Source organism: Chrysoperla carnea, chromosome 5, assembly GCF_905475395.1.
Source record: "Chrysoperla carnea chromosome 5, inChrCarn1.1, whole genome shotgun sequence".
In the NCBI taxonomy this organism is placed as follows: Eukaryota; Metazoa; Arthropoda; class Insecta; order Neuroptera; family Chrysopidae; genus Chrysoperla; species Chrysoperla carnea.
Window position 1 is genome coordinate 60,184,283 of NC_058341.1, and position 27,999 is coordinate 60,212,281.

The window sequence follows — 27,999 nt, forward strand, 5'->3', positions numbered from 1 at the left end:
CAAATTTTGGTGTGATGACGTTATCGTAGATATATGAGTTTTTGCAGTATTTGTAACAAAAACTAGCTTGTCTTTGACAAGCTTTAAAAATGAATTGCATTTTCACCTTTTTCTATTTCTCTGTGCATAAACACTAAGAAGTCTATTATGTTGTTATGGTAAATGCAACGTCACAGCCTTCCTCGTCCCATTAATTACTTGAATAATTAATAGCCAACGGAAAGATGCGTCCGTTACAACACTCTTAAAACTTAAGTAACGCACTGTATAAAGAGGAATTTATATAGTAAAAAAATCCCCCTTCAAAAGAAATATTTTTTATTTGTTTTGAAACTAAAGTACATATAAATCCTAAACATTTTTTGGAGCATTGTCAATGCAAATGGTATTTTTATAAATAGATTTTCTTGTTTTTGATTAATAGAAACGAATTCTTCATCTCATATGCACGTATGTATGTTTAGATAATGAAATTTTTACGTTAAGACATGATAATGCTGCACTAATATAATATTTATCTTTTTAAAATATCTCTTTGCAGTCAGTCAAAAACCATCGTTATGCACTCTCCAAATCAAACAGAAGTGTAGTTTTAAAAATTTTAGAATTGCCAGCTGTTTTCTTAATCGTTTATTTGTTTTTAGAGGTTATTTTTAAATCGTATAAAAATGTACACCACATAAATAGTATATATGCAAGCCAAAAAACCATACATAACAAAATCTAATGTAAAACTCATCTTACTCACTTGCGTAAATCTTTTACTATTCATACTTTGCGGTTTTATCTCAATAAATTACTTTTATGGTTTGTTTTTTTGATAAAGCGACTGTTTGGTCTTACGGGAGGTAATTATAATCACTTCTAAGCTACACTTGGTATCAAACATATATCACCCCAAAATCTATAATTACCGTAGACAGTTATTTAGTTAGGCTCTAAATCATTGGCTGGGCCTAGCAAAAACAATCGCATTCTTCTTATCTGAAAATTGAACATCTTTTATGTTTTTATACCCTGTATATATGTAATATATATCAAGGTATACGAAGTTTAGTCCGAAGTTTGTAACGCCTAAAAATATTGATGCTACGAGCAAATTTTTGAAACAGATGTTTAAAAAATCATCTAATTAATCCATTTCTGGTTATCTGTCTATCAAACAAAAATTTTTATTGCGTGCTTAGGACGTAAAAAGTAACATCTATATATTGATCTATGAGCAACATAGATCAATTAGGTCTTGGGTCCGCAGGACTCATCTTGTAAACCGTTAGCGATATAAAAAAAGTTTAAATATAAAAATTATTCCAAAAAAAAAAACTTTTGTTTGAAACATTTATTCGTAAACACCACTGTTTACCCATGAAGGCGCAAATTAGGCACAAATTATATAGTATTAATTATATAGGAAGATCAGCTATGTGTGTTTGACATGTATGTATATGTGGGTCTCTAAGAGTGGCTATCTTTCTTTACTTACATGACGTAAAAAACGATTCCGTAATCAACATTGTCTATACATTGTATTTCAACAATTAACTCAGTCAATTGCTTGTTTCCACTTGTTTTTTCTATGGAAGACATAGATAAAATGTATGGGAGTATTCAATTCCAAGAGTGCGGTTAGTTAAAAAAAGCCCTCGATTTTTTTAGAACGTTTTTTCTTCTGAACTGATTAACAGCGACATCTTTACTTGTATTTATATGAACGTTTAAAATTCTTTATTAAATAAAGAGAAAGATATCAAATAGTGACGTCATACATGGTTATCGCCATAGGGACTACATATAAAACTTTGTTTTGCTAGAAGGAGATGGTCAACCTTTGAATGCAATCTTTGATTGCTTATTACTTCTTGGTTTTTTAATCAATTTTAATTTCACTTTCAAATTTATAACCTTAAGGACTAGTTTTTTTTTAAAGAACCTTTTCAGGACGTTTCTCAAGTAGAAAAAATTTGCTATGAGACTAGAATGAACTCTTTAGACCCAATACTTTCCGAAATAATTCCAAATTTATCGATGCCTTTCAAAATTTATCGACGTAACTTTATACATTAGAGCTAACGTCAAATCCGGTAGTTTTGATTTTTCGCATACTTGCTTATGATGTTAACCCAATGAATAATTTAAGTTTGTAACCTCGAGCGCCAAACGCAACGTTGTCAAAAATTGGAAAAACCGTGAAAATTTTATTTTTTTTTAGATTTTCGCGATTATAACCTTAAAGGGGCAGCTTTTGAAGTACTTTTTCAAGATGTTTTTAAAGAAGACGAAATTTTCTACAATATGAGACTGATTAAATGAATGGTCTCTGTAAACCTAATAGTTTCCGAGATATAGTCTTTGAAAAAGTTGCGTTCGTCACTCGAGATCACAAACTTGGATTATTATTAGACCAACATCATAAAGAAGTCTGCGAAAAATCAGAACTAGTTGATTTGATGCAGACTACCCCGTACTTTCAGACGATCAGGTTACTAAATTGTATGGCTAATAAGGTCAATTCGACGTCAGGATTATCCCCTATTTTCTTAACAAATTTCAGCCATTCTTTTTTTCTGAAGTGTAATACTTACTTTGAATTATAAATCAAAAGGAAATGTAAAAATTCTTTTCACATATAAAAACTGTTGCAATATTATACTATTAACGCACAAACCTCATTAGTCAGAATCAGAATAGTTACACAAAAACGTGTATCGTGTATTTTCGAATCGGTAGATAATAATACCTAATAATGTATGTTCGTTTAAAATAACGTCACACATTTCTCACATGAATTCGATGTGTGTCTGCAACATCATCGAATCACAGTCTATGTACCAGTCACAGTGTAACAGCAGCCAAGTAGTGTCTTTTTATTTTGATGACCTCTTAATACGTTTATTATTTTAAAGTGTTGTGCGTCTTGTGCCTTTTTCTTCAATTTGCATTCAAATAAAAATAACATGTGATTTTATTTTGAAAAATTTTTTGTGTCTGTTCAAAAAGTTTTTTTATTTTTATTTTATTTTACTTGTGAATAGTTTTTGTGGTAATTATAAATATAATTTGTATTTTTATTTTTCGAAGCGAAAATGTTCGAATGTGAGTTTCTTTCATTTAATAGATAAATAAATTTTTCCTAAATGAGACTAGAAAAGTTTCATAGCAAGGTGGTTAAAGTTCTGGTTTTCATCTAAAACAAAAAATTTAAGCAATATTTTAGCTTTTATGTATCGTAAAATATATTTGAGAGTATAAATAAATTTTGTCTTAAGTTTGTATTGGTTAGAAATATTAACCAAAAAAATAAAATTTTTGTTCAGGAATTCACAAAATTTTTTTGTAAATATACAGTAGAGAATGTTAAGGCTGTTCTATACAAATTTTTGACTGGCGTGAAACTTTATATTTTTTTAAGAATATTCATTGGTGGAAAAAAAATTATAAATAAAAGCGGTTTTCCAGATAAGAATGATTAAAGTTACAATTGAATTTCAAGCACTGCGATTATATCCTTTACTCTGTCGATTTGAAATTTGGATATGTTATAGGCATTCATATTCTACCTGGCCCGAATACATTTATTTTTCGAAAATCCTGTTAATTTTCCCAATTTTCATTGTTCACATCCAGGTACAGTGGAAAAATTTCCTGAATGTCAAAAATGAAAATTGGAAAAATAAACAGGATTTTCGAAAAATAAAAGTATCCAGGACAGGTAGAATATGAATACCTATAACATATCCTTTCAAATCGATTGAGTGATAATCGCAATGCTTGAAATTCAATTGTAAATTTTACCAGTTAATATATTTAAGACGATTCCTAAAAAAGCTATAAAGTTTCACGGCAAGCAAAGATTGCTTTCACGCCAATCAAAAAATGTGTACCAAAAGGTTTAATGGCAAATATGTTCCTTTTTCTTTTAAATAAACAGCTTTCGTTTAAAACATTTTTCTTAAAAATAAAGTTTAAATTATCGGAAAAACTTATCGGGGAATATAATTCTTGAATGGGAAGTATCATAAAAGTATACAGGAAAATTTAACTAAACAAGTGAAAACAAACAATTGACTGAGTTAATTGTTGAAATACTATGTATAGCCAGTGTTGATTACTCTGTCACATAACACATACATATGTGCCACACTCATATAACTGCTATACCCATATAATACTACTATTTGCGCATAATATGCGCTCTCACGGGTAAACAGTGATGTTTACGAAAGAATGTTTCAAAGTTGTTTATTTTTTATGAGAAACATTTTTTACATTTAAACTTTTGTTCTATCTCTAACAGTTTACAAGATGGATCCTACGGACCCAAGGCCCAATTGACCTATGTTGCTCATTTACGAACTCGACCTCACTTTTTACGTCCTCAGCACGCTATAAAAATTACAGATTCATATCTCTTTTTGTTTTTGAGTAATCGTGATGACAGACGGACAGACAGACGATAGACGACAGACAACCGGAAATGGACTTATTAGATGATTTTATGAACACCTATACCAAAATTTTGTTCATAGCATCAATATTTTTAAGCGTTACAAACTTGGGACTAAACTTAGTATACCTTGGTATATTTCATATACATGGTATAAAAATGTTATATTTTTCAATTCGAAAACAATTTTTTAGCAGTTTGAAAAAAAAACTGTTTAAATTTACGAAAATTTCCTAAAAAGTAGAAAAAAATATATAAAATTACAGTGGAAAACAGGAAAATTTTACTTTATTTTACACAGTAATGAAGAAAATTGTTGCCAAATTTGTAGTCAATCTTATTACGTTTTTATCCGAACATTTTTGTTTGTTTTTTTTTTTTTAATAAATCTGCTATTTCCGCGAATCATATGCGAGTTCATTGTAGACAATGAACTCTTAAATTATCAGTAACTTGGAATTTAAACCTTTCCAATTTGGTATAAAATCATTAGTTTATTTATTTGTTCATGTATGTTATTTCATTCATCTGGCATAAGTATTTATCGTAGGCGGAAAACGTTTACCCTTTACACTTAATTACCAATGCATACATGAAAAATGTTAAATGTATCACGTAATGGATTGACGCTGTATTCTGACGTCATAAAATTTGAAACACTGAAAAACTTATTGTAGCCGTGGGATATCTTCAGTTACGAAAACATCTATAGGCCATAGGTCCATGGGTAATATCTATAGGTCATAATAGTATAAAAGCCAAAGTTGATTTCAAGGCGGCTGAATTTTGAATATTTATTTTGTGCTTGAAAATAGATAGGAATGAAGTATGCCAGGCATCTAAAAGCGATTGCGTTTATTACTAGTGTGCAGTAGTCTCGAAAAAAGTTGCGAAAATTGCTAAATTTAAAATCATTTTAAGATAAATTTTATCAAATTTTTTATGCTCTTTTATCAATTGCCAGATAGTTTTTTTACTGCTGCTAACACCACGAAAAATATTAATCTAATAATTTAAAAAAATACATATTTAAATCACTTTAGTGTGGCTATAATTTTAATACGATTTAGTTTTATAGTTAAAGAAAGTAATTTGCCAGATAGAAATTCGGTTGCTTTACTAGTGCGTGGTTGCTTCGATTGCTTCTACGGATATTTAGAAAAAGCCCTTTTTTTATGTAAAATTAACTCACGAACAAATTTTATTATAGCTAAAACTGATTTTTGATCTTGAATAATTTTATAGGTCATTTCTTGCATCCAAAATAATCTCGATGAAAAAACTCGCTGTGCAAATTTCGTAGGTGTACGTTAATAATGCTGTTATCCCACTAGTATCGTAAATAAATATTAAAATGTAAAAAGGTGTCTCTAAAAGGTCTGTAACACGCTATATCAGGTATGGTACAGCTCAAAATAAGATGCAAAAAAATAATGACTAAAATTGTAAACGAGTACTTTTTTTGTAGTACACAATTTACTGAATCTAAATCAAGCATGGGCGAGTTATTTCAAGTCGAAGTCACCATTGTTCTAATTTTATTGTGTGTCATAAACTCTTTTGTGTGTCTCTTTATCCAAGTCCGCATTGCTGATAGAGGAGGAAGCGAGACGAGTATACGAATCTTCTACCTATCTCAGTTTCTCTAATAGTAATGAGATAGAAAAACAAATGTTGTCTCTCTTACTCGTATTTTAGGTTGTCGCTGGTTAGGTTGTCACTGTCTTACTCGTATTTTAAGTGAGGAGTTCGAGGGATTTCTCTGAGTCACATTTGCCCATGCCTGATCTAAATTAAACAATACTTTGAATCCTTTTACCTCCTGGGGCGTAGAATCATGAAAGATTTGAAATCTAATAAATCACGTTCTACGCTAAATGATTGATGATAAACTTAACTATTATGTAATCCTTTTTGTCTTATAAAACAATCAACATAATCAATTTTAGCAAAATTACCTTTCGCGTTTGGTGGTTAGTTGTAAAAAAAACTAATTAAAAAATAAATTACTGACGTATAATACACATTTTTGTACTAGAAATACATTTATTTGCCGAAGTATACATCTCGAAAAAAAAAAACATTTTTATATATGTTCATAGAAATTTGTTCTTATCTTAACCTTTTAAATTTTTTACAATATTTTACCGAACACCCGGTATATCGCATACTAAAAATTTGTTTGTCTTCATTTTTATACCATGTATATATGAAATATACATAGTATTATAAGTTTAGTCCCAAGTTTGTAACGCCTAAAAATATTGATGCTACAAACAAAAAATTGGTATAGGTGTTCATAAAATCACCTAATTAATCCATTTCCGGTTGTCCGTCCGTCCGTCCGTCTGTGGACACGATAACTCAAAAACGAAAAAAGATATCGAGCTGAAATTTTTACAGCGTACTCAGGACGTAAAAGGACAGGTCAAGTTCGTAAATGAGCATCATAGGTCAATTGGGTCTTGGGTCCATAGGACCCATCTTGTAAACCGTTAGAGATAGAACAAAAGTTTAAATGTAAAAAATGTTCCTTATAAAAAAATAAAAAACTTTTGTTTGAAACATTTTTTTGTAAACATCACTGTTTACCCACGAGGGCGTTAATTAGGTGCAAATTTAGTATGTATTAATATATATCAAAGTGAATATCTTTTGTTATTTACGTGACGTCAAAAAAACAAACGACTGCGCATGAACACTTGCGCATTATATGAGAATATCAGTTAAATATGTCAGATATGTATGTATGTGAAATGTGACAGTTATCAACACTGCCTATACATGGTATTTCAACAATTAACTCAGTCAATTGTTTGTTTTCACTTGTTTTAATTAACTTTACCTAATGTGTGAAAGATTTACGATGTATAAGTGTGATTTTCTGTTTCAAAAAAGGTATGTTTAATTTTTTTTCAACCATTTAAAATTGTATTTATAGGTTTGCAATAAAGTTATATGCTTATTGAAAATGGGCAAAAAACGTAAATTCAATCGTTTTATCAAATGGATTAAAAGGTTCGAATATAATTAAATAATGAGATTGATTTAAATCTCAAATTTTTTTTTTAGTGTGAAGTGTTTTTTTTTTTTGTGAAATTATTAACTTTATATTTTTGATAATAACTCGTTTTTGTTTTATGTAGAAATAATCAAAGTTTAGTAACTAACATTAATGTTTTCAAGAAAAAAAACAGCCAAATTTAATAGAAGATCTATCTATATACTACTCTTATACAGGTTGATTTTTTTCAAGAGTGTCCACCCTTATATTTCGAAAATGTAATAGAAAATTACAAAGAATATTACAATTTTCCGAAGAAAATTCTGAAACGATTTTTTTAAAAAAGTCATCAACATCGTTGCTTAAACCTTGATTTTGCAGCATTTTTCCACCGCCTTCCAAACTATTAAAAAAATCTTTCATCGTGGCTTAAAACATCGGCTTTTTATTGCGAGACATCGACACAGCTTACGCCCTATCGTGTTTATGCTTAACGCATTCCCAACAGAAATTGTCATTTGTGATTAAATGATCATGGCAGCATATTTTCCTGTAATATGTCCAGTGGTTATGCACAAATCTAGGCAGTAGAGACCCAATTGCGATTGATAACTGGGAGTTGCAACCCACCAACTGGCGATAATAATTCATACTAAATAAATGAGAAAGTGGATCCGTTTTGAGTACTTCCGATTCAGACTACCACATGGCAATACTTTGTACTTACCATTTTTAAAGACCAATCAAAATATTTAAATCAGATAAATCCCGCCACCTGGCGATAAAAAATCGTACTAATTAAAACAGGAAGTAAACCGCTTTTGTGGTAGTTCCAATTTAGACTGTCAGATTATTTACCATTTATCAATAACCCCATTATTGTTTATTATTATTACTAAGACAGGAACGTAAAGTAAACGAGCTTCGATTTCAACAGTAAATGACTTAAAAATGCATGTTTAATTCAGGAAAAATTGATTTTAAAAGCGTAAAACTTATTAGCAATTGCATCGAATTGGGATTATAGTGTATTGGGATCATAGAATCCAATATCTCTCTATGTTGTCTCCCAGATTTAAAAAAAATCCAATTCAAATCAGATTCAAATTTCCAATTAATTCTGACTGAATTCCGATTCAATCCAATAGAATCCAATATAAAATTTCCAATTTGATCCCATATATAAATTGGAACCAATTTTAAATTTCCGATTAGTTCTATTAAATTGAATCAGAATTCAATTGGAACAAATGGAAATTTTTTTACTAAATCCGATTCATTTCAATTAAATTTCGATTTAAAATTTTGATTAGTTTCGATTGGAATGAATCTGAAATTTTTTCCAATTGAATCCTATTTATTCCGATTGGTTTAAATGGAAATTTCCGATTCATGAATCGGATTTTTTTATCAGGGCTTCGATTCATAAAAGTTACACAATGCATGCAAAAATCATCTAGAATTTCGACTTGATATTCCTATTGAAAAGTTAAATTTTTCTTCCCAACATAAACATCTAATCATAAATATTTGCTTAATGAAATCGATACGGAAAAACTTTTCCCTCTTTATTGATTTTAACTTTTTTTTCTTGGATACATTATAATTACAGCTTTATAATAACTGATATTTGATACTAAAAACAAGTGAAGTTAAATAAAAGAATTTTCCTAGAATAATATAATTACAATTTTCCAAAATATTTTAGAAAAAATTTTAATATTTTTTCAAAAATCATATTTTAAATTCATTAGAAATATGAGAAAAATATCTATGAATCATAACCATAAATTGTTTTGTTTTGATTCATTTTGAAAAACATATTATTGGCATGAAACTGATGAAAATTAAAAAAAAAAAACATCTTATTGAAATTCTCAAAATTATTTTTAATTTATAAAAATAAATATTGTTTTCTAAAATTCTGACTCAAATTTGTGTGATTTTATTTTATGAATGCTTTGAACTTTTGTTTGAATGTTTCGTGTGTGAATTAAATTTTTTTTTGTAAATAATGAATGATTTTTTAGTGTACTTATTAAAAAAGCACTGTTTGTAATAACATTATTTAACACACCAAGCACTTAAATTATTTTGAAATGTAATTCTCACTTATTAAATTGATTTGACAGACTTGTAACAGGTTGGCTGATAAGTCCCCGGTCTGACACATAAATGGCGTCGCTAGTATTAAATGCATATTATTTTTATATAGTACCAACCTTCAAATGATTCGTGTCAAAATTTGACGTCTGTAAGTCAATTAGTTTGTGAGATAGAGCGTCTTTTGTGAAGCAACTTTTGTTATTGTGAAAAAAATGGAAAAAATGGAATTTCGTGTTTTGATAAAATACTGTTTTCTGAAGGGAAAAAATACAGAGTCCGGAAACTCATTATCAAGCCAAGTTTTTGCTTCCACTGTATTTTTTCCCTTCAGAAAACAGTATTTTATCAAAACACGAAATTCCATTTTTTCCATTTTTTTCACAATAACAAAAGTTGCTTCACAAAAGACGCTCTATCTCACAAACTAATTGACTTACAGACGTCAAATTTTGACACGAATCATTTGAAGGTTGGTACTATATAAAAATAATATGCATTTAATACTAGCGACGCCATCTATGTGTCAGACCGGGGACTTATCAGCCAACCTATTAGATAAATATTAATTGATGGAAAAATAGACGATAAAATTAATGTCATAATTTTGTAGAAAATATTTGAAGTAGGATTTATATAAAATTAAGCTCAGTTTTTTAGTCATCATTAAAGAATTGAGCTTGTTACGTATACGACAAATATTATCTTTGTTTCAACTATGAAACTGGCAAACAAAAACACATTGGAAAGCAAACTGCCTGAAATGTAATTTCCTACGAAATTCACAAGCTATTTTTTCTGAAATTGTTACAATAGCGACTTTCAAGTAGCATTTTGAAGCCAAAAACTTGTTTTTCTGATATTTTAAATGGTTACCAGACAATCTATTCTAGGACGGGAAATTTTTCCGAACTGTTATTTGTTTCATTTCCCAATAAGCATTTTAAATGTCAGATTAAAAAAAAAGCTACTTGAAAGTCGCTATTTTTTAACAATTTCAGAAACATTATGTACTACTGCATAAGTGGTAACATCTTATTGAACAACCCTGTACATTATGCAAAATGGCATGAAATTAGCCTATGCTTATTTGTTCAGATCCTATATATTCTTTGATTTTAAAGGACTCCACACAATTAGATAGAAAAATACCTTTCTGCGAAACTTTTTCAAACAACCCTCAAAATGTTCTTCATATCGTTCTGATCAAGACGCTCTCACGGTGACAAACTTTTTTAACGCGTAGTTTTCGATCTACGGGCAATCAAATCTACTAAAATATAATACAAGCGTGGCTTTGAAATTAAAACTATTCCTTAAAAAATTTTGTCACCGTGAGATCTTTTGATTAGAACGACCCGAAGAACATTTTGAGGGTGGTTTGAAAAAGTTTCACGAAAACTCAGTTTCTTATCTTATCGTGCGGGGGTCCTTTGATCTGATTTCGATAATTTTCCATGTTTCAATTTGTTCTTAATTTATTATATTTATTTTCGAATAAATATATAAAAGAATCGTCTACCCTTTTAATAGCTTTTAAAAAAATCCCTTTGTATATATCAAACTCCCTTCACCTCTGGCACAATTTTTTCTATAATTTTTTTGTTTGTTTATTCTAAACTATAAAAAAAAACTGTTTTAAAGCACGTGTATGAAAATATTGCATTAATTATGTTTAAAGACTGGTATACATGATGTAGTTAGTCTACTAGAAAGAGTATAATGCAACTGAAATGATTAGCATGAACAAAAAACGAAGATGTTTAACGAATTTATTTCATTTATAGTTCTAAAATTGGTTGGAATAAAACTGTCTTTCAAAATAGTAGGATACTATTTTGAAAGATTCTACATTTTACAACAAAAAAAGTAAAATTAAGTAATAATTTTTCCAAAAAAAAGCTACGGAGCTTATTTTACATTGTTTTATCAGAAAATAGGATTAAAAATAAGTATCCTTATTTGGAATATTTGGAAAAGCAACACTCTCGATATTAAAAAGGCCACCTAAGTGCTTTATTTCTACCAATATGGTAAAACGTCACGTCAACATGGCAAAGAAAACTGAATCCAAATGACGACTCCAAAAACGAACGTTCGAGTACCTCAAAGTAATTTTTCTTTCAATGTTAGGCAAATTTTTTGACCTGACCAAAGAGTGAATTTAAACGATTCGAAATCAGCATTCGATTTCATTAATTCAAGTATAATATAGTGAAGGTGAAAATGTTCGGTAGCCCTTTAAGACCATAGTTGTACTTAATGCAACAACAAAACCCATCTACTTTTAAATCATCGTAAAGTCCAGAAATAAAAAATATTAGCTAATTTTTTCAAAATCCATTGTGTTATTATTGTTTACTAACTGTACTCCGCCACACTTTGCTGCGGGACATTAAGGTTGCATGGAAATAGATGAGAAGTATCTAGTTAATTTTATGAAATTTGATAAACCCTTGATAAAAAAATTCACAAATTTGAAACGGCTGAACTGATTTTAATGTAACTTACAGTTTTTTAATGCACACACATTCCATTTTATTTGGAACCAGACTAGGTACATTTGAAAATATTCGATTGTTCATGAATAGGAAAAGCATGTGTGTCCATGACAGAAAAGAAAAAATTTAGTATATATTTTATAGAACCGTAACTATTAGTGGTTCTGTATCAAATATTCATTCCATAATATTTGATTTTGTAAGAAAATCGTTTATACTGTATTTACTTTAGAAATATGTTATTAAATTCAAGTTTCTATCTTCAATGGTTTGCCAATTTCTGCCGTTTCGGACTTTACATATATAGCTTTATAACCATTGTTTCAAATTTTTTGTACGACGATAAAATATAGTTTCAGATTAACACAGAGGCATTTCTAACATACTGCTTGTGAGAATAATAATTAGAATTATCTTTTGTAAATATTATAAATCACATGAAATTAAAAAAAAATCCCTAATAACGACATCTAGGCAAACGTTGATCTGTATTTGTCTATAAAATTCTCACTTCCACCCCCACTCTTCTATCTTCTGGGAGTTAAAAATAGATAAAAACCATCCTTGAAACAGGTTGTATATAGTGTACAAATTTCAGCTCTTTCGATACAGAACTTGTTGAGTCCATTTTTTAAAAACGTACTCTGGTGCCCGCTGTCTTCAGGCTATGAGGATTTGCTTGAGCGGCATAAGCAATTAAAAGCGGTTTGTATTATAGTCCCCTTGCATTTATATAAATTCCAGTTCTTTATCTTGAACCATTGACATGACATTGAAAGAAAAAATTCTTCTTGCAGGAATTATAACAGATATTTCCGGTACGATTCTCTCAACGCAAAATACATCGAAACGTCACAGATGCATTATTTTGCTGACTCTTAAATATTTTACTAGGTCGACAACAGTTAATTCCATAGTTTTTTTCATCATTAGATGCTATCATTTAGAGCTTAATTATGGATATTTTCTTATTATGTTACTGAATACTTTAGTATATTTGACTTAACTCCGAATCAATTCTAGAACTATAAATGAAACAAATTTCGATATTCAAACACTTACAAAGAGAATTCTATTTGATTGTGTATTACACAGTGACTTACCCGAAGAAAAAACATCAGTACTATTGTTAGGCGTAACAAAAATATCCTCACCAGTATTACAACGACGCTATCCGAATAAGCAGAATCAAAAAAATCGTCATACCTTACATTTCCCAGCAACATCAACAACAGAATTTAATGGCATTGAAGATCAACAAAACGGTCAACAATCAACCGTAACAATAACCGATGTACTAACAGAAAACTCACAAAACGTGGACAAACAATTAAAACCACAAACATCTCCAGTAAAATCGTTATCATTTTCGAATACCAAAGAGAATACTTCACCACAATTAGCAATTAAATCCTCATCATTTTCTATACAACAACAACGTAAAAATAATAATCGTAAACGTGTATCGTTTAGTAACGATTTAATACGATCACGAGATATTGCACGATTTAATCGGGATATTAAAAAATTGGAAAATAGTGAAATTAATCATCATTTTATTGAAATTCCTGTAGGATATTATAATAATTATACTGCAGAGGATGATGATACTTGTCAAGAGGGTAAGTGATATCACTTTGCATTTTGGATTCAAGCAACGGATAACCTCAAAAACAGCTCCTTTGGAGATTCGTAAACTTTCGGGCCATTTTAATCTACAAATCAGATTATCATACCGGAGGAACCATCTATTAAAAAATGATCAGATTTGACCTAGTTCTTCGGATTTCTGTAATAGCCAATTTGGATCCTAAGCGGTAAGAGATAGAATAACACTTTAAATTAGATATTTAATCCTCATAAAAAACTAACATTCATCAACTAAAACATTTTTTTCGAAAATTGTCAGTTTTCGGAGGAAATGTTACTTAAAAATATATCATTATTGCATTTAATCGAAAGAAAACACGCTAACTACCGGAATATGCTTTAGCCAAAAGTTGTCAAGAAATAAAACGGTATTCGCCTGTGTCCATGACTTTGATTTGCAATTATCGATAAACTTTAAGCGTATTTCCTTTCGATTAAATGTAATAATGCATATTTTTAAATCGCATTTCCTCCGAAATATAAAGTTTTTCGAAAAAAAATTGTTAGTTTTATTATGAGGATCAACTTTCTAATTTAAAGTGTTATTCTATATCTTACCATTTAGAATCTTAATTGACTATTTAAATAAAACTGAAGAACTAGGTCAAATCTGATCTCAGAAAATGATGTCCCCCATCATACTCTACAATTTTTGTTGAGGTCATTTTTTAGCAGGTGGCGCCTCTTCCGAAATATTCAGATGCATAGATTAAAATGGACCACCCCTGTATATTTTAAATAATACTTTGTCATACATACTTTGGGCTCTTTTTGGACAACCATAAATAATTATTTACGCTTACCTAAAGCAAACCTCTTGGGCGGAGTAAACGATTGTTTTCCTCGACTTCCTCAATAAATATTGTCAAAAATTAGCTAGAATACAAACTATTTTAAAGTTTAATTTTAAATAAGTTCGAATTTTTTGAAATTTTCTTTTATTTAGCGAGAAAATATTAAACCATTTATAAAAACACGTGTGACGACCCGAACGGTAAAGATTCATATGGAATACAATTCACACAAAATATTCCGAACCTTCAAAGGGGCGAAAATATTTTTGTCTTAGCGGGACATTATTTAGTGCAAACATTCGTTAAAATCTACTTTTTGATGTAAGAGATGTTGTCAAGAAGACCCAAGTCCGAACCCCTGGGAGACTCGAAAAACCTTTATTAGAAATATCTCTACAAATAAGCAAAATAAATATATTAATAACTTGAAGAACTTAAAATTCTCTTTAAAAAATTTTCGTAGGCAAATTTAAAACCCTTTTTAAGCGTTGTAAGCCCTATTTAAGCGAAGATTTTCTTCTTAAACGCATTTAGAATTAGATCGTGAGACAGAAAGAGTGCTTTGTTAAATGATTAATACATACTTGAAACTTCGTGAGAGTAAACGACATTCGAAAAAGTCATATTTAATTTTCGAACGTAATATTTAAGCTATTGGCCTGAAAAAACGCGACATGAAATTAGTCGATATTTTATCTGGCAAAAATACTGCACCGTTGAGTTTGCCTACCACCTCGAACATGCCGTACTTATGTATTTTTGTTTTTGAATATATTCATAGTTCACTTTTGCTGAATTTTTTAATAATTATTAATGTTATCAAGTAGTCATAGTGTCCGACAAATTCTCTGCTGTTATTTTTTTCAGAACGATAGCTTAAATATTACGTTAAAATGCTCATTTGAAAACGCAGCACTTTCGAAAAAAATCGTGAGATGTTTGGTAGACTCGCCAAAAGGAAGCCTCTCAGGACGTTTCAAGTGTGTATTAATCATTTAACAAAAGCACCTTTTCTGTCTCACGGTCTAAATTAAAAATCGTATACTTATAAAATATCGGTTTATCAAAATGTAGCAAATCGATAAAAAGTACTGTAGTAAATCAATTTTTCTGACCTGTCGATACGACCTACGAGGCCCGTTCAAAACTTCTTTCAGCAAGACATTGCTGTCTTTTTCGGTATCGGACCGGACCGTATGGTCTAAGTGTGCACCACCCCAGGACAGCCACTCTAACCTAACCTAACCCATTGCTGTTTGTGGTCTTTTGTTTACTACACATGGTAAATTTAGGATATAGGTTCTGTAAATTTGTTTTCTATAAAAAATTTTGTTGCTGATACACATTTTCGAAGATATTTACAATCCAAATTTTTCGGACCACCCACGGGTTCTCAGGTCAATACGAATCGCGAACATAGCAATATCTCTTACATCGGTAGTTTAACGAATATTCCGTTACTTGAACCCTAAATAAAAAGTGGGTTCTCGATTTTTAGCTTGTTGTACGAACTATACTCCTCGAGGACGTCGACGAAGTTCAGTTGATGTGAATCAATTTGATGAGATTTTAGATGAAATTAGTAATGATTTAAATATACGACCAATAACATCACGTCGAAATAGTTCAACGGATTCATATCGAAAAATTTCAATTGATAGTGATCCAGTTCGAAAACATTCATCAACTTCAGCACCACAAGAAATATTACTCGAACAAACCGAAGATGAAGAAATTGATTTAGTTGATGAAAATTTTAATAGAAAAATTAATGAAAAATTTTATTCAGAGAATGATATTTATGATAAATTATCTCCAAAAATTGCGCAGCCACGTAAATTATCTGCTCCAATAACATCATCGGTGTATCACACCGATGATTATGTAAATGATTTTTTAAACGAGATAATCGATGAATTGAATATCGGTCCAAAATTACGATCACGATCACAATCGATTATAACTGAAACTACAACACCTGATAAATCTTCTGGTGAAGCAACTTCACAAGCAATTGATTCATCAAGCTATAATGGTTTGGTATCTTCATCTATAACTTCTGAAGAAGACACATCTTCTACAATATCGTCTAGTTCGGTACCAATACTGACTACGTCCTCTAACTCTACAGTTGCTATTACACCACCACCTATTGATGTAAGTGAAGAAGTAAATTTGGAAGATCAACAAGTTATTATGGATCGATCTGTGGATTCGATTGGCAGTTGCTCATTAGATGTTGATTTATCAACAGATTTTTCAGGTAAAATTATTTATATCAAAGTGTATGTCTGGTGGCCAATTTTGAGCGGGGGGGGGGGAAAGGTCGATCTGATTATGGTAGGAAATTCAAATAGTGTGAAATAATTTTGTTTGGGTATGAAATTGTGTAGATAATTTTATTAGTGATTTTAAATCGAATAATTCATTGAATAAACCGAAAAAAAGTCTCAAAAGTGGGAAAACAGCACCAATTTTAATGACTTTGTACCGCCTCTATAAGACTCCAAGGAACATGCAGCCAACTTAACCTAGTCATAAGGGAGCATAGGGTCCCAGCGAAAGGCATATATAGTCCAAATTTTTTTGAAATGCTTATTTTGGCTTAAAATTAGATATTTTTGGTCACTGAATACGAATCCGATGTCAGATTAAATGAATTCTGTCACGTATTCCTAAAATTGAGCCATTTTAGACCCGAAATTCGACTTTTTGGCACAAAAACAAAAAACTAAGTATTTATTTTTAGTCGCTTATTACGAATCTAATGTCAGATTAACGGATTTTTTTACCAAGAATTTCACATTTTTAGCACAAAAACAGGAAGGAAACTGACAATAAGTATTTATCGTATTCAGCGACTAAAAATACCTACCAGATGACAATTATAAGCCAAAAAAATCATTTCAAAAAAAATTGGGCTACATATGCCCCCCTACTGGGACTCTACTCCCTCTTGTGACTAAGTTAAGTTGGCTGAATGTTCCTTTCGGTCCTGTAAACACGTTACAAAAAGTTTTATCAAAATCGAAGCTATTTCTCAACTTTTCCTATTCATCCTCATAAAAACCTAGGAAACTTTAGAAGTATTAAAAACAGTGTAAGAACTACAGATCCATGCGAAAACTATACGTTAAAAAGGTCTTTTGGAAAAATTTAACTGAAAATATCTGTGGAGGAAAATAATTTTATATTATTCTTTTATTTTTTATTTTGTTCTTCTTTTGAATTTTATATTATTAAGTCTTTGTAAATCAACGTGTTTTTCCTCCTTTTTTGGGTCTTCTTAAATCAACTTAGCACTCTTCTCCTACAAATTTGTCTTTACTAGCCAATGCTGGACCCCTTATGGTTAATCCCTCATTGAGAAAAAATTGGAGCATATTTTTAATCTAAAAATATTTAAAATATTTTATATTAAGGGCAAAAAAAAAGATGATAAGTGAAATAGGTTTCACCTTTTTCAATGGGGACCTAAAGATCTCAAGGGACTAAATATTTGTGGCCACCATAGAAAAAAGTGAATTCCAAAAATATGATTTCGTGTGTGAATTTTTATTTTTTTGTTTTCGTTGCAATGTTTTTTTATTTTTGTTTGTTTGTAGAAGAAATAGAAGAAACAACTTCTATTAACTTCTGGACAACTTTACCTAATTTCCCCAATATTTTGAATTTAAGTTGGATCTACAATTTAATATCAAATAATTAAATTATATCTATTCATAATATTCTATATTTTTATTTTAAATAAGTAATTAATAGTAAATTTAATAATTATGATAAGTGCACTTGCAAAAAACGTTATTTTTTGCATCAATTTTAACCAACAAAGAAATGAAATTGTTACGTCATAAATGTATACACCCAGCCTCTTCTTTTTTTCTTTATTTTGCTTCTTTTATCGCGCAAACGTAAGAATTTTATTTTTTTATTTTTTTTTATCCATTTTTTTCAGCTTTTGTATAAGATAGTAGAAATTATTCTCAGCAAATTTTGTTATAAATTTCTACCGTTTTATACAAATATTATACCTTTGCCCTTTCATTGAGTCATAATTTAAGTGGGGGAATTGATCATAAGGAAATTTTCGAAATAACGTATTAATTTATTATTACCTCCATAGTTCACAAATAGTGAACTTCGGGTTCACAAATAGTGCTCACAGATCCTAGTGCTCACAGGTAATACAGAGGGGTGGGTTGAATCCATTGAGAATCTTTCTCCGCATCAATTTGAACTCATAAAATAGTCCTGTAAATGCAGCCATTTATGAAACACATTTCTACTGACTAGTCAGCATTGAATAACTGACTAGAAATAATTTACCTCTCTAACTTGACCACTTCGGTGTGCCTTCACTTCTTTAATTCCTTTAATCCTAGTGGTCGATTCTCCCTGCCTATTATATTAGAGTGTATTCTTTACAATTAGGGTCAACATATTTGACATTAATAATTAAATCTACTTCATTACAATTATTTTAATTTTTCACCTTAACGAATACACCTTAAAATCGATTAAACTAATTACCGATAATCAAGTCTTAAATTTTATACTCAACAATTACTATCTTTAGAAAATTAACTTACTTACATTATGATTATTCCTAGTACAGGAGACGGTATAAGGTCGACCTTCAATTGATGTAGTTGATTGTAGTTTCAAGTTAGATTGTAACAGATCGATGTAGTTGGTTATAGTTTATGTGCCCTCCTTGATAACAACCTGTCACTCAAAGGCGAAGCGTCTTCGGATAAGAGGTGCTATTACAATCAGATGAAGCTATATGATTTTGCCAAGGCCAGACGCCACGTAGAAAGCTCGCACCTTTCCGCCAGGATCCAGCAAGGTTTAAATATAAACTTCTCCAACTTTTTTGGTTACAAAATTGTTCATAACATCTTGAAAGTTGACCTTTCCAAACATATCATTTTCAATCGCTATTATTGACAATAAATTTAAACGGTTCAGAGGCATTGACAAACGAAGACAGTTTTTTATTAGTTTTAGTTTTAATGGTTAATCCGGCCTTGGGTACAACCGCATTCCCGATAGAAGCGCGAAAATGAGGTACTCTAACCATACACCCGCAATTTAACAAGTGAAATTTACAAAATTTTAAAAACCCCCGACAAATTTTTCGGGTGCGGAACTCTAAACTCGCACTTGTAACATATCTAAGAACAATCTATTAAATTATCTTTTTCCTTAAAATTTTCTCCAAACTGAACCGATTTTAAAGATCATCGCCTATTTTTTAGTTGTTTCGAGTACGGAATCCTAAACCCGCACTTGAAACATAGCTATAAACACTTTCCATTAAATTACCTTTCAAACGAAACAAAATAAATCAAAATCAAGTAGTGTGCCTTACAGTATTTTCACTTGAGTAATTGTTGAGATTAAATTTTTGATCTTATTTTGATTACCTCTCCATTAAGATATTTTAAATAATGATAAAATAACATGAATAAGTTATATTAATGAGTTTTATATATTTTATTTATTTTAGATTCATCACGTGGTTCAATATCCGATTGTACATTACGTAGCGTTAGTATATTAACACCACTATCGAATGGTATAAGTAGTATTAAACAACAACAATCGAAATCAAACGATCAAGAAACAAAACAACATATAGAACACGATAGTAGCAACGATCCTATTATTAAAATCACCGATACAACGACAACTTCAACAGTTGATCAAGAAATACAAGACAATTCATCAACACATACAAAAAAACCATCGTATTTAAATTTAGCATGTTGTGTAAATGGTTATAGTAATTTAACAACATACGATTCTAAATTACGTGAAACATATCGTACAGGTAAGTGCCACCGCTACCAAACATTCTCCTATTTATTTTTATTTTGTTTGTTAAAAGTATTTTTTGATTCGATCAAAATGTAAATCAGCCTGTCTACATTTTTCGGGCCAAATATACAGGAAACAAGAATATGTGAAAAATTAGAAATTTCCCGTAGAATTCAATGCACTCTTTTTTTATAAACTGAAATTAGACGATCTAGTAGAAAATGGCGGCCAAAGTTGGCTGTTATTTGTTCCATCACGTTAAGTTTTCCTCTAACTCTTATCAGTTAAAAGTTAGAGTTCAATTTTCACTGAACTTAAAAATCAAATTCATCTCCAAGATCAGAACTTATAAAAATAACCTCTAAAACTTTTTTTTATTAATTATTTTCCGAGTTTAGCTGCTATTTGGAACTTGTCTAACACCCTGTATATGAAATATAATCGAGTATATTAAGTTTATTCTCAAGTTTGTTACGCTTAGAAATATTGATGTTACAATCATAATTCTGGTATAGGTTTTTTAATTAAAATTGATTAAAAAACGAAGAAGTTATAAGCAATCAAAAAATGCATTCAAAGATTGCCCATCTCCTTTTAGCAAAAGAAAGTTTTATATGTAATCTCTATGGCGATACCCACGTATGACACTAGTCACTAGTGGGTAACTTCCTCTTTGTCTAATTAGGAATTTTAAACGTTCCTATCTTTCACACTAGTAAAGATTTTTCTAAATCTACTTCACTTTTCTGCACTTCCAGTGAGAATTCTTCACTTGAAGTGATTAAGAAATTTATCCCGATTCTCTGTTGGCACCATCTTAGACTCTAGGAGCGAAAATTTTAATAAAATTATATTGGTTTTTCAGGTACATCACGGTCTCGTGAAGTATCACCAAATCGTCCATTAGATAATAATGTGTGTGGTTACAATAACTATCAGATGACAAAAGGAGGTGACGATCAACCACTATCAACATATTTAACACCAGATTCAGCAAAACATCAACAAAGATCATCAACATTATCACCAAATCATCAACGTACTGCAACATCAACGATGAACAAATTAAAAATGGCTGATGAATATCATAAAATTAATGGATCCGCAACAAATGGTGATAGTACACAAACGAACATAACGACGGCAACCAGAAAATCAACATACTTTGCATCAACAACCACACATCAACAAACAACCACAACATCTTACTTGAGTAAAGAGAATCGATCATTTGCATCTAGTATGTTATTTAATAAAACATCAACAGATGTCACAGATGATGCAAACTGTATGAATAAGGAGAATCATTTCACTTATAAAAATGAGAATGGTTTAATTAATAAATATATATCAAAGTCAATGATCAATACACATAATGGTAAGTATCTATTCTATATTCATATACAGAGTTCCATGAAAATCTTGGAGACACGATCTATCACGGATAACGGGTGCGCGTTTATGCCTGTAAATATTGATTAACTTTGAAAAGAAACAACCAATTTCTGTGTTTTGGGTATTTTAATTCAATCAAGAGGCCGCCTCTAGTAATCAAAACAAGAGTTCATTCTTGCATTTTGGTCCAAACAGTCACTTTTTGGGCATATAAGTACATTTCATGAATCTCGTTTAGATTCTTCGTTCCCCAAATGCGACAATTTTGCTTATTAACGTCGCCAAAAATTGTGAAATGGACCTCGTCGGTCATAAAAATTTGCTTTTAAAAATCAGGTTTAGTGCCAATCATTCGAGCTACTTTTGGTGAAGATACGACTCTGTGGAACGCTCTTTCTGACCGCTTGAACCAGTTCTTTGGAACGCCTTGGTCGTCGATCTTCCACTGTCCCGTGATCAACAAAGTTTGACACGAAACGACGTTAGTTGTCAGTTGGTGCCTATTGGTCACGATATTTTCGACGATATGCACGTTAGGTTAAAATAACTGAACGACTATTTTCATTGTACAGTGTCACTATTTCACGTTGTTTCGGAGTGCATCGATTCACGGTTAAAATTGTACTGAATTGACGTTTTAAAAACATGTATAACATACCGTCAGCTCTTAACAGAAAAACATAATACATTTTTTACAGTCTGGCAATGATAAAGGACATATATATATACAGTCACAAGCAACAGAAAAATGTATAAAATAACATTTATAACGAATTAATTTATAGTTAAAAATTAACATTTGTTTTTAAAACACAGAGAAAAACTTTTTACAGTCTTTCATTCATTTAAATAAAAGGCAAGACTGTTCAATACACTAAAAATTGACTGGCAGACGGTTTTCTCGTGTACAAATTTTAACCAAACAATATTTTTTTTACTAACCAATATTGGCTATGTTAAAGTTTATACACGAGAAAACCGTCTGTCAATTAATTTTTAGTATATTGAACAGTCTTGCCTTTTATTTAAATGAATGGCAGACTGTAAAATGTTTTTTCTCTATGTTTTAAAAGCAATTGTTAATTAGGAATTAATTCGTTTGGAATGTTATTTTATACATTTTTCTATTGCCTGTGGCTGTATATATGTCTTCTATCATTGCCAGACTGTACAAATTGATTATGTTATTCTGTTACGAGTTGACAGTCTATAATCATACCGACATAAAATATGGCGCACTCTGTGTTACAGGTCAAATTAAATCGATTTTGCTGAGCCAGTATAGACAACTTAGAAGTTTTTTTCCTTAAATTTAGTAAAAATATTTTAATAAATGCTAAAAAAAATTGAAACACATTTTTGTATTTTTACGTAAGCATAATTTGGAGACCATTATTACATCGGGTGGTGTATTTCACACTAAGGCATCTATAGGTAGCAAAATACTTTTGAATACTGTCTAAATTTCATCAAAATTGGTTCGAAATAATTTGAAACGAAAAATCGGCAAAGTCTGGGAGTTCTGAATTAATAAACTTTTCTTACATGTTTTAGATTACATAGAAATAACGATTTTTTCCTTATTTATTAAATAAAAATTATTTCCAATTCAAATTCTAAATCTCGCTAATTTTGTTCCTTATGCAAAATAAAACATGACAAATTTCTCACAATTTCAGGTAGTGGTAATAAGAGTAATGGTGGAGGACCGCCACGTGAATATAATTCCGATATATCAATAAACGAGTCACGTATTAAAATATCACCATCGAAATCATTTATACAACAACGTGTAGAACGTTTATACGGACCTGGTGCATTGGCACAAGGCTTTTTCATTCAAACAAAACGTCATAATTGTAGTACAAGTCCATTAAAATATGAAAAATATTATGATGAAGATGTCAATTGTAACGAACAGCAAATTTACACAAGTGATAGTACACCATCGTTGCCTGTTTTACGACATTTACGTCCAGAATTTCGTGCACAGTTACCAATTTTATCACCAAAACGTAGTATAAACAATGAAAATGGTGGCTTACAGAAAAGTACAACAATACCAATTGCATTAAAAGATAATTTACCACCTGGTACAACATCTACAACGACTAATTTATCCCCAAATCGTGTAATACGTTCAGCTGAAAGTTTAAATGATAGCAATGATATACAATCAAATGATAGTTTTGAAAGTATCAAAGAACTAAAAAATACAAAAGCATCAGAAAATTTAATACGAGAAAACTTAAATGAAAGTATTACAGAATATTTACCAGCTGCGCCACAAGTGATATTACCAGTTGTGGCTACAAATGGTTCAACGAATAGTGATACTTTAATTATCAAAAATGGCGGTGATTGTGTTAAAAATGGTGAAAAGGAATTAAAAATTTTATTGCATAATGAAAATGCTGACGACGATAGTGCATCGGTTATTGATGAACAAAATAAAGATGGACATTATTTTTTGAAAATATTAAAAAATGAGACTGAACGTTTAAATCATTTAGCTGAGCAAGTTGAACGTGAATTAGAAGAGAAAATGTCTGAATTGCCAGAAGATGCACTTGGATATTTACGTTCTGCATCGGGCAAAGCACGATTATTAGTTAATCAAAAAATGCAACAATTTGAAGGTATTATTCAATTGTTTCTACAAATTTTTTAAATCTTATTTAGTTCGTTTCTCCTACCAAAATTATATACATTTATGGAATCAGTTAAATGCGTGATGCATCCATCCTATCCAAAAAAGAAATTAAATGTGGCCCCAAACCTACAAGATTTAACTCAGCGTCCGTAGCAACTTTAATTTATAAATCAAAAGCAAAGCCCGCTTTTAAGATTTAGGATTGATTTTCAGAATTGAGTAGGATTTTTTACTTGAATATAATATGAATAATATTTTAATTGAGAGACTCTTATTTTACTATTCCTTTGAGGCTCCATATCATGGGTACAACTAATTACTACCACAGATATGCCGGTAGTTAAGCCCGCACTAAAAAGTAATTGATATGTACGACTTTTTTTGGGGTCAGTGATTTTGAATTTTTAGACATACAGAAGAGTCGCACTAATCCGGACTCATTAAAAATCAGAAAGTATCGGATAGCTGGGATTGTTGAGAAAAATTCATGATAAAAAATAAGGTTACTAATTTAATAATATGTATTACAAGGCGGACGAAAAGTGTTCGGATTACTGGACGCGTTGGACTAATGAGTGATCGGATTACTTTACTGTATTTACTGTAGGAACTGAATCATTTAAAGTTGCTACTCTATGGAACAATATTATTTTTTATGGGACGCGGCTCAAAATGTTCGTATGAGTGTGTAGAACAAAGTTATATTGATTAGAAAGTGTGCTTTTATCATGCGCCCGCACGCATTCGCTTCGAGGGTCGTACAATTTAATTCTGCTGAAAAATCATTAAATTTGTGAAAACAGCCACTTATATTTTGTTCTATTCTAAACATTTTTGTCTCGTGATATTTTTTTGTAAAACTCACCGTTTTTGAAATACAAGTGATTGAAGAAGAAAAACTAATTTTGATGTCTCAAAAACGGTGAGGTGGCGGGAAAAAAGTCCAGAGACAAAAATTGTTTAAAATTTGTGTAAAATATAAGATCCAATAAGTTCCAAATCAAATATTTGATCAAAACCACACATGATCGTTAATTTCGACAGTCTATAATTACATCAAAATTTAAGGCTTTTTGTCTTCAATCACTTGTATCTCAAAAACAGTAAATTAAGAAAAGAGATGTAAGGGAGGGGTGATTTTTTTTAAATTTAACTTGAATATTATTTTTATCCTATTTTATATTAAAGAAATGAAGCTGGATAGAGGCCGGTAGCATTTCTATGGAACAATATTTTATCGTACCGGCGCGGCCGCCTTTATCCGGCTTAATTTCTTTAATATAAAATAGAATAAAAATAATACCCCCCCCTTACATTGCTTAGTTCAATCACTATAAATTAACATATGCATCGCAAATATTGTGTTATTAATCCTGTATTTTTAAATTTTTTATCTATTTCATTATGCGGTTATTCAAAAAGAGTAGAAATAAAACAATGGAATATTTGTAAAAAGATTTAATAACACTAAAATGACCTATTACGTTTTTTTCCAAATCGTTTAACTTGTCAAAAATTGTCTGAAAGTGTAATTTGTTTTTTATTTCTTGTTTCAGGATTATGTCATAAAAATATTAACCAAATTGAAGGTGAACCATTCCCAACAACTGCTGAAGATTTACAAGGATTTTGGGATATGGTTATGTTACAAATCAATCAAGTGAATGACTTATTTAAAGATTTAGATGAATTACGTGAAAATAATTGGATAGTTGAGGTAATTTGTTATTTTTTCAATTTTTTTTTAAACCACAATTGTAAGCCTTGTCGTTTATTGGAAAAGTGAACGACTTATTCGTTATTTGGCACTTTTTGCCTTGACGTCGACTGGAACTTAAGACGAAGAAAAATTCGTAAACCGAGTTTGTCCGTCTAAATAGGTGACCGACAGAATATTCGATTGATTTTCCACTGAAACCTGCTTTCGGTTGTAAGTTCATAGTTATATATTTCCTTGTGCTATTGGAACAGACAGTAATTACTGCAGTGAATGAGGAAGGTGTCAACTTTGATCCGACTTTCTATAATTTAGATTATCTTCATTAATTTCATGTATAGCTATTTTCAAAGTTTTAAGAGTAAAGGACCCTGTATTAATCTTATGAGAATTGGATCTCGACCAATTTTGCTTAGAATGCGAGATTTTGTAGATCTTAGAATCCTGATCAATAGTCTCAATGAGCACGACGATCCAAAAGCCATTGAGACTTTTGATCAGTGTGCTAAGATATACTAAATCTCACAAAATGAGCAAATTTGACCAAAACCCAATTTCTATAACATTAGCGCGGGGTCCTTTTTTTTAATTACGTACGAATTGTAATCATATAACAAATCTATACTTTACGAGATAAAAATATCAAAGTTTTGTTTGAACCGAGTACATAAGTATATTTGATTGCTTTAATTAGTGAAGACTTTTTATTATTGGCTGCTTTTTACCGAATTTTAGCATCGGCACTCTATATATCGATAATCAATTTTTTTCTTTAAAATAAATTGGGGTGTTATTCGGAAACTTTTATTAGAGATATAGCAAAATTATAAAACACAAAAATTTTTTTTTTAAATACCACAACAGTTTTTGTCGGAAATATTTTTCCCAAATACGTAGTAATGCGCGAAATTTATGACAGCTGTTGCTCTGAAAGGTGTCGATTTTCATATAAAGTTTGTATTATGTTTTGATGTCAAGAATAAGTTTCTGAAGTGATGAAGACTTATTCGAATACACCCTGTATGAATTAAATTAGTTTTCATTGTGACGACAAACGGGAATTAACGTATCGTTTTCAATGTAAATATTACTCCAAAAACAAGAATCTTACGTTTGTTGTATGAAATGATTTGAAAAATTTTAAAATAATTTTTTGAATCGTAATTTTTTCAATTTTCGATGTTGTGTCCTTGATTTTTATCGATCGTTTTTTAACAAAGGTAGGTGCAGTTAAGAACATTTTATACCAATTCTCCTAAAAATCAAGGCATCAGTATTTATTATTATGGGCAGCTTTTTTACAATTATTTTTCGATGAAACAACTTTTTCTACCTAGTTCATGCTACGAAACTCTAACTTTATAAGTATAAAAACACACTCTTAGCGAGCGTTTTGTACATCACTATTAACCATTCTTCCCAAAGCATTCTGTATCCCCTTATCTATATCCTCTTACTATAATTTCAGATAAAACCGAAAAAATCATCGGATTTAACAAAAACACGTTCAAAATTGGCAACAAAAAAAGCAACACCAACTGTACAATCGGCACCGACAACAGCAAATGGTGAAGTGCAACGAATGAAACGTGAAGCACAACGTAAACTAATGTTAGAACAACGACGTGCTGCCATCATGGCTAAGAAAAAATCTAATAATAATGATCATCAAAATGTTGAAATATTTGTCCCTGAATCATCAACTGCAACATTGAATAGCTGAAACTTATAAAATTAATTAATAATATCTCTAATAAATTATTATTTTTATTATTCACAAGAAAAACGGTTGAGTTTTTTGAAAGTTAAAAAAATAAGAAAACAAAAAAAAATACATAATGTATAAATATGTTCCTCTTTGGAGATTTTATCTTAATGATTCATGATTCGTACTGATATTATAATATTTTTTAAA

General features: G+C 30.3%; 1 protein-coding gene across 1 annotated transcript; it reads left to right on the plus strand.

The window, feature by feature from the left end:
- Window positions 1-3,024: 3,024 nt before the first annotated feature.
- LOC123301659 lies at window positions 3,025-27,840 on the plus strand. The gene is made up of 9 exons (XM_044884498.1): window positions 3,025-3,040; window positions 7,386-7,462; window positions 13,148-13,674; window positions 15,995-16,759; window positions 20,009-20,332; window positions 21,185-21,697; window positions 23,394-24,353; window positions 25,924-26,084; window positions 27,553-27,840. The coding sequence occupies exons 2-9, from the start codon at window positions 7,416-7,418 to the stop codon at window positions 27,805-27,807; spliced, it is 3,552 nt and encodes a 1,183-aa protein (XP_044740433.1). The 5' UTR covers window positions 3,025-3,040; window positions 7,386-7,415; the 3' UTR covers window positions 27,808-27,840.
- Window positions 27,841-27,999: the final 159 nt, after the last annotated feature.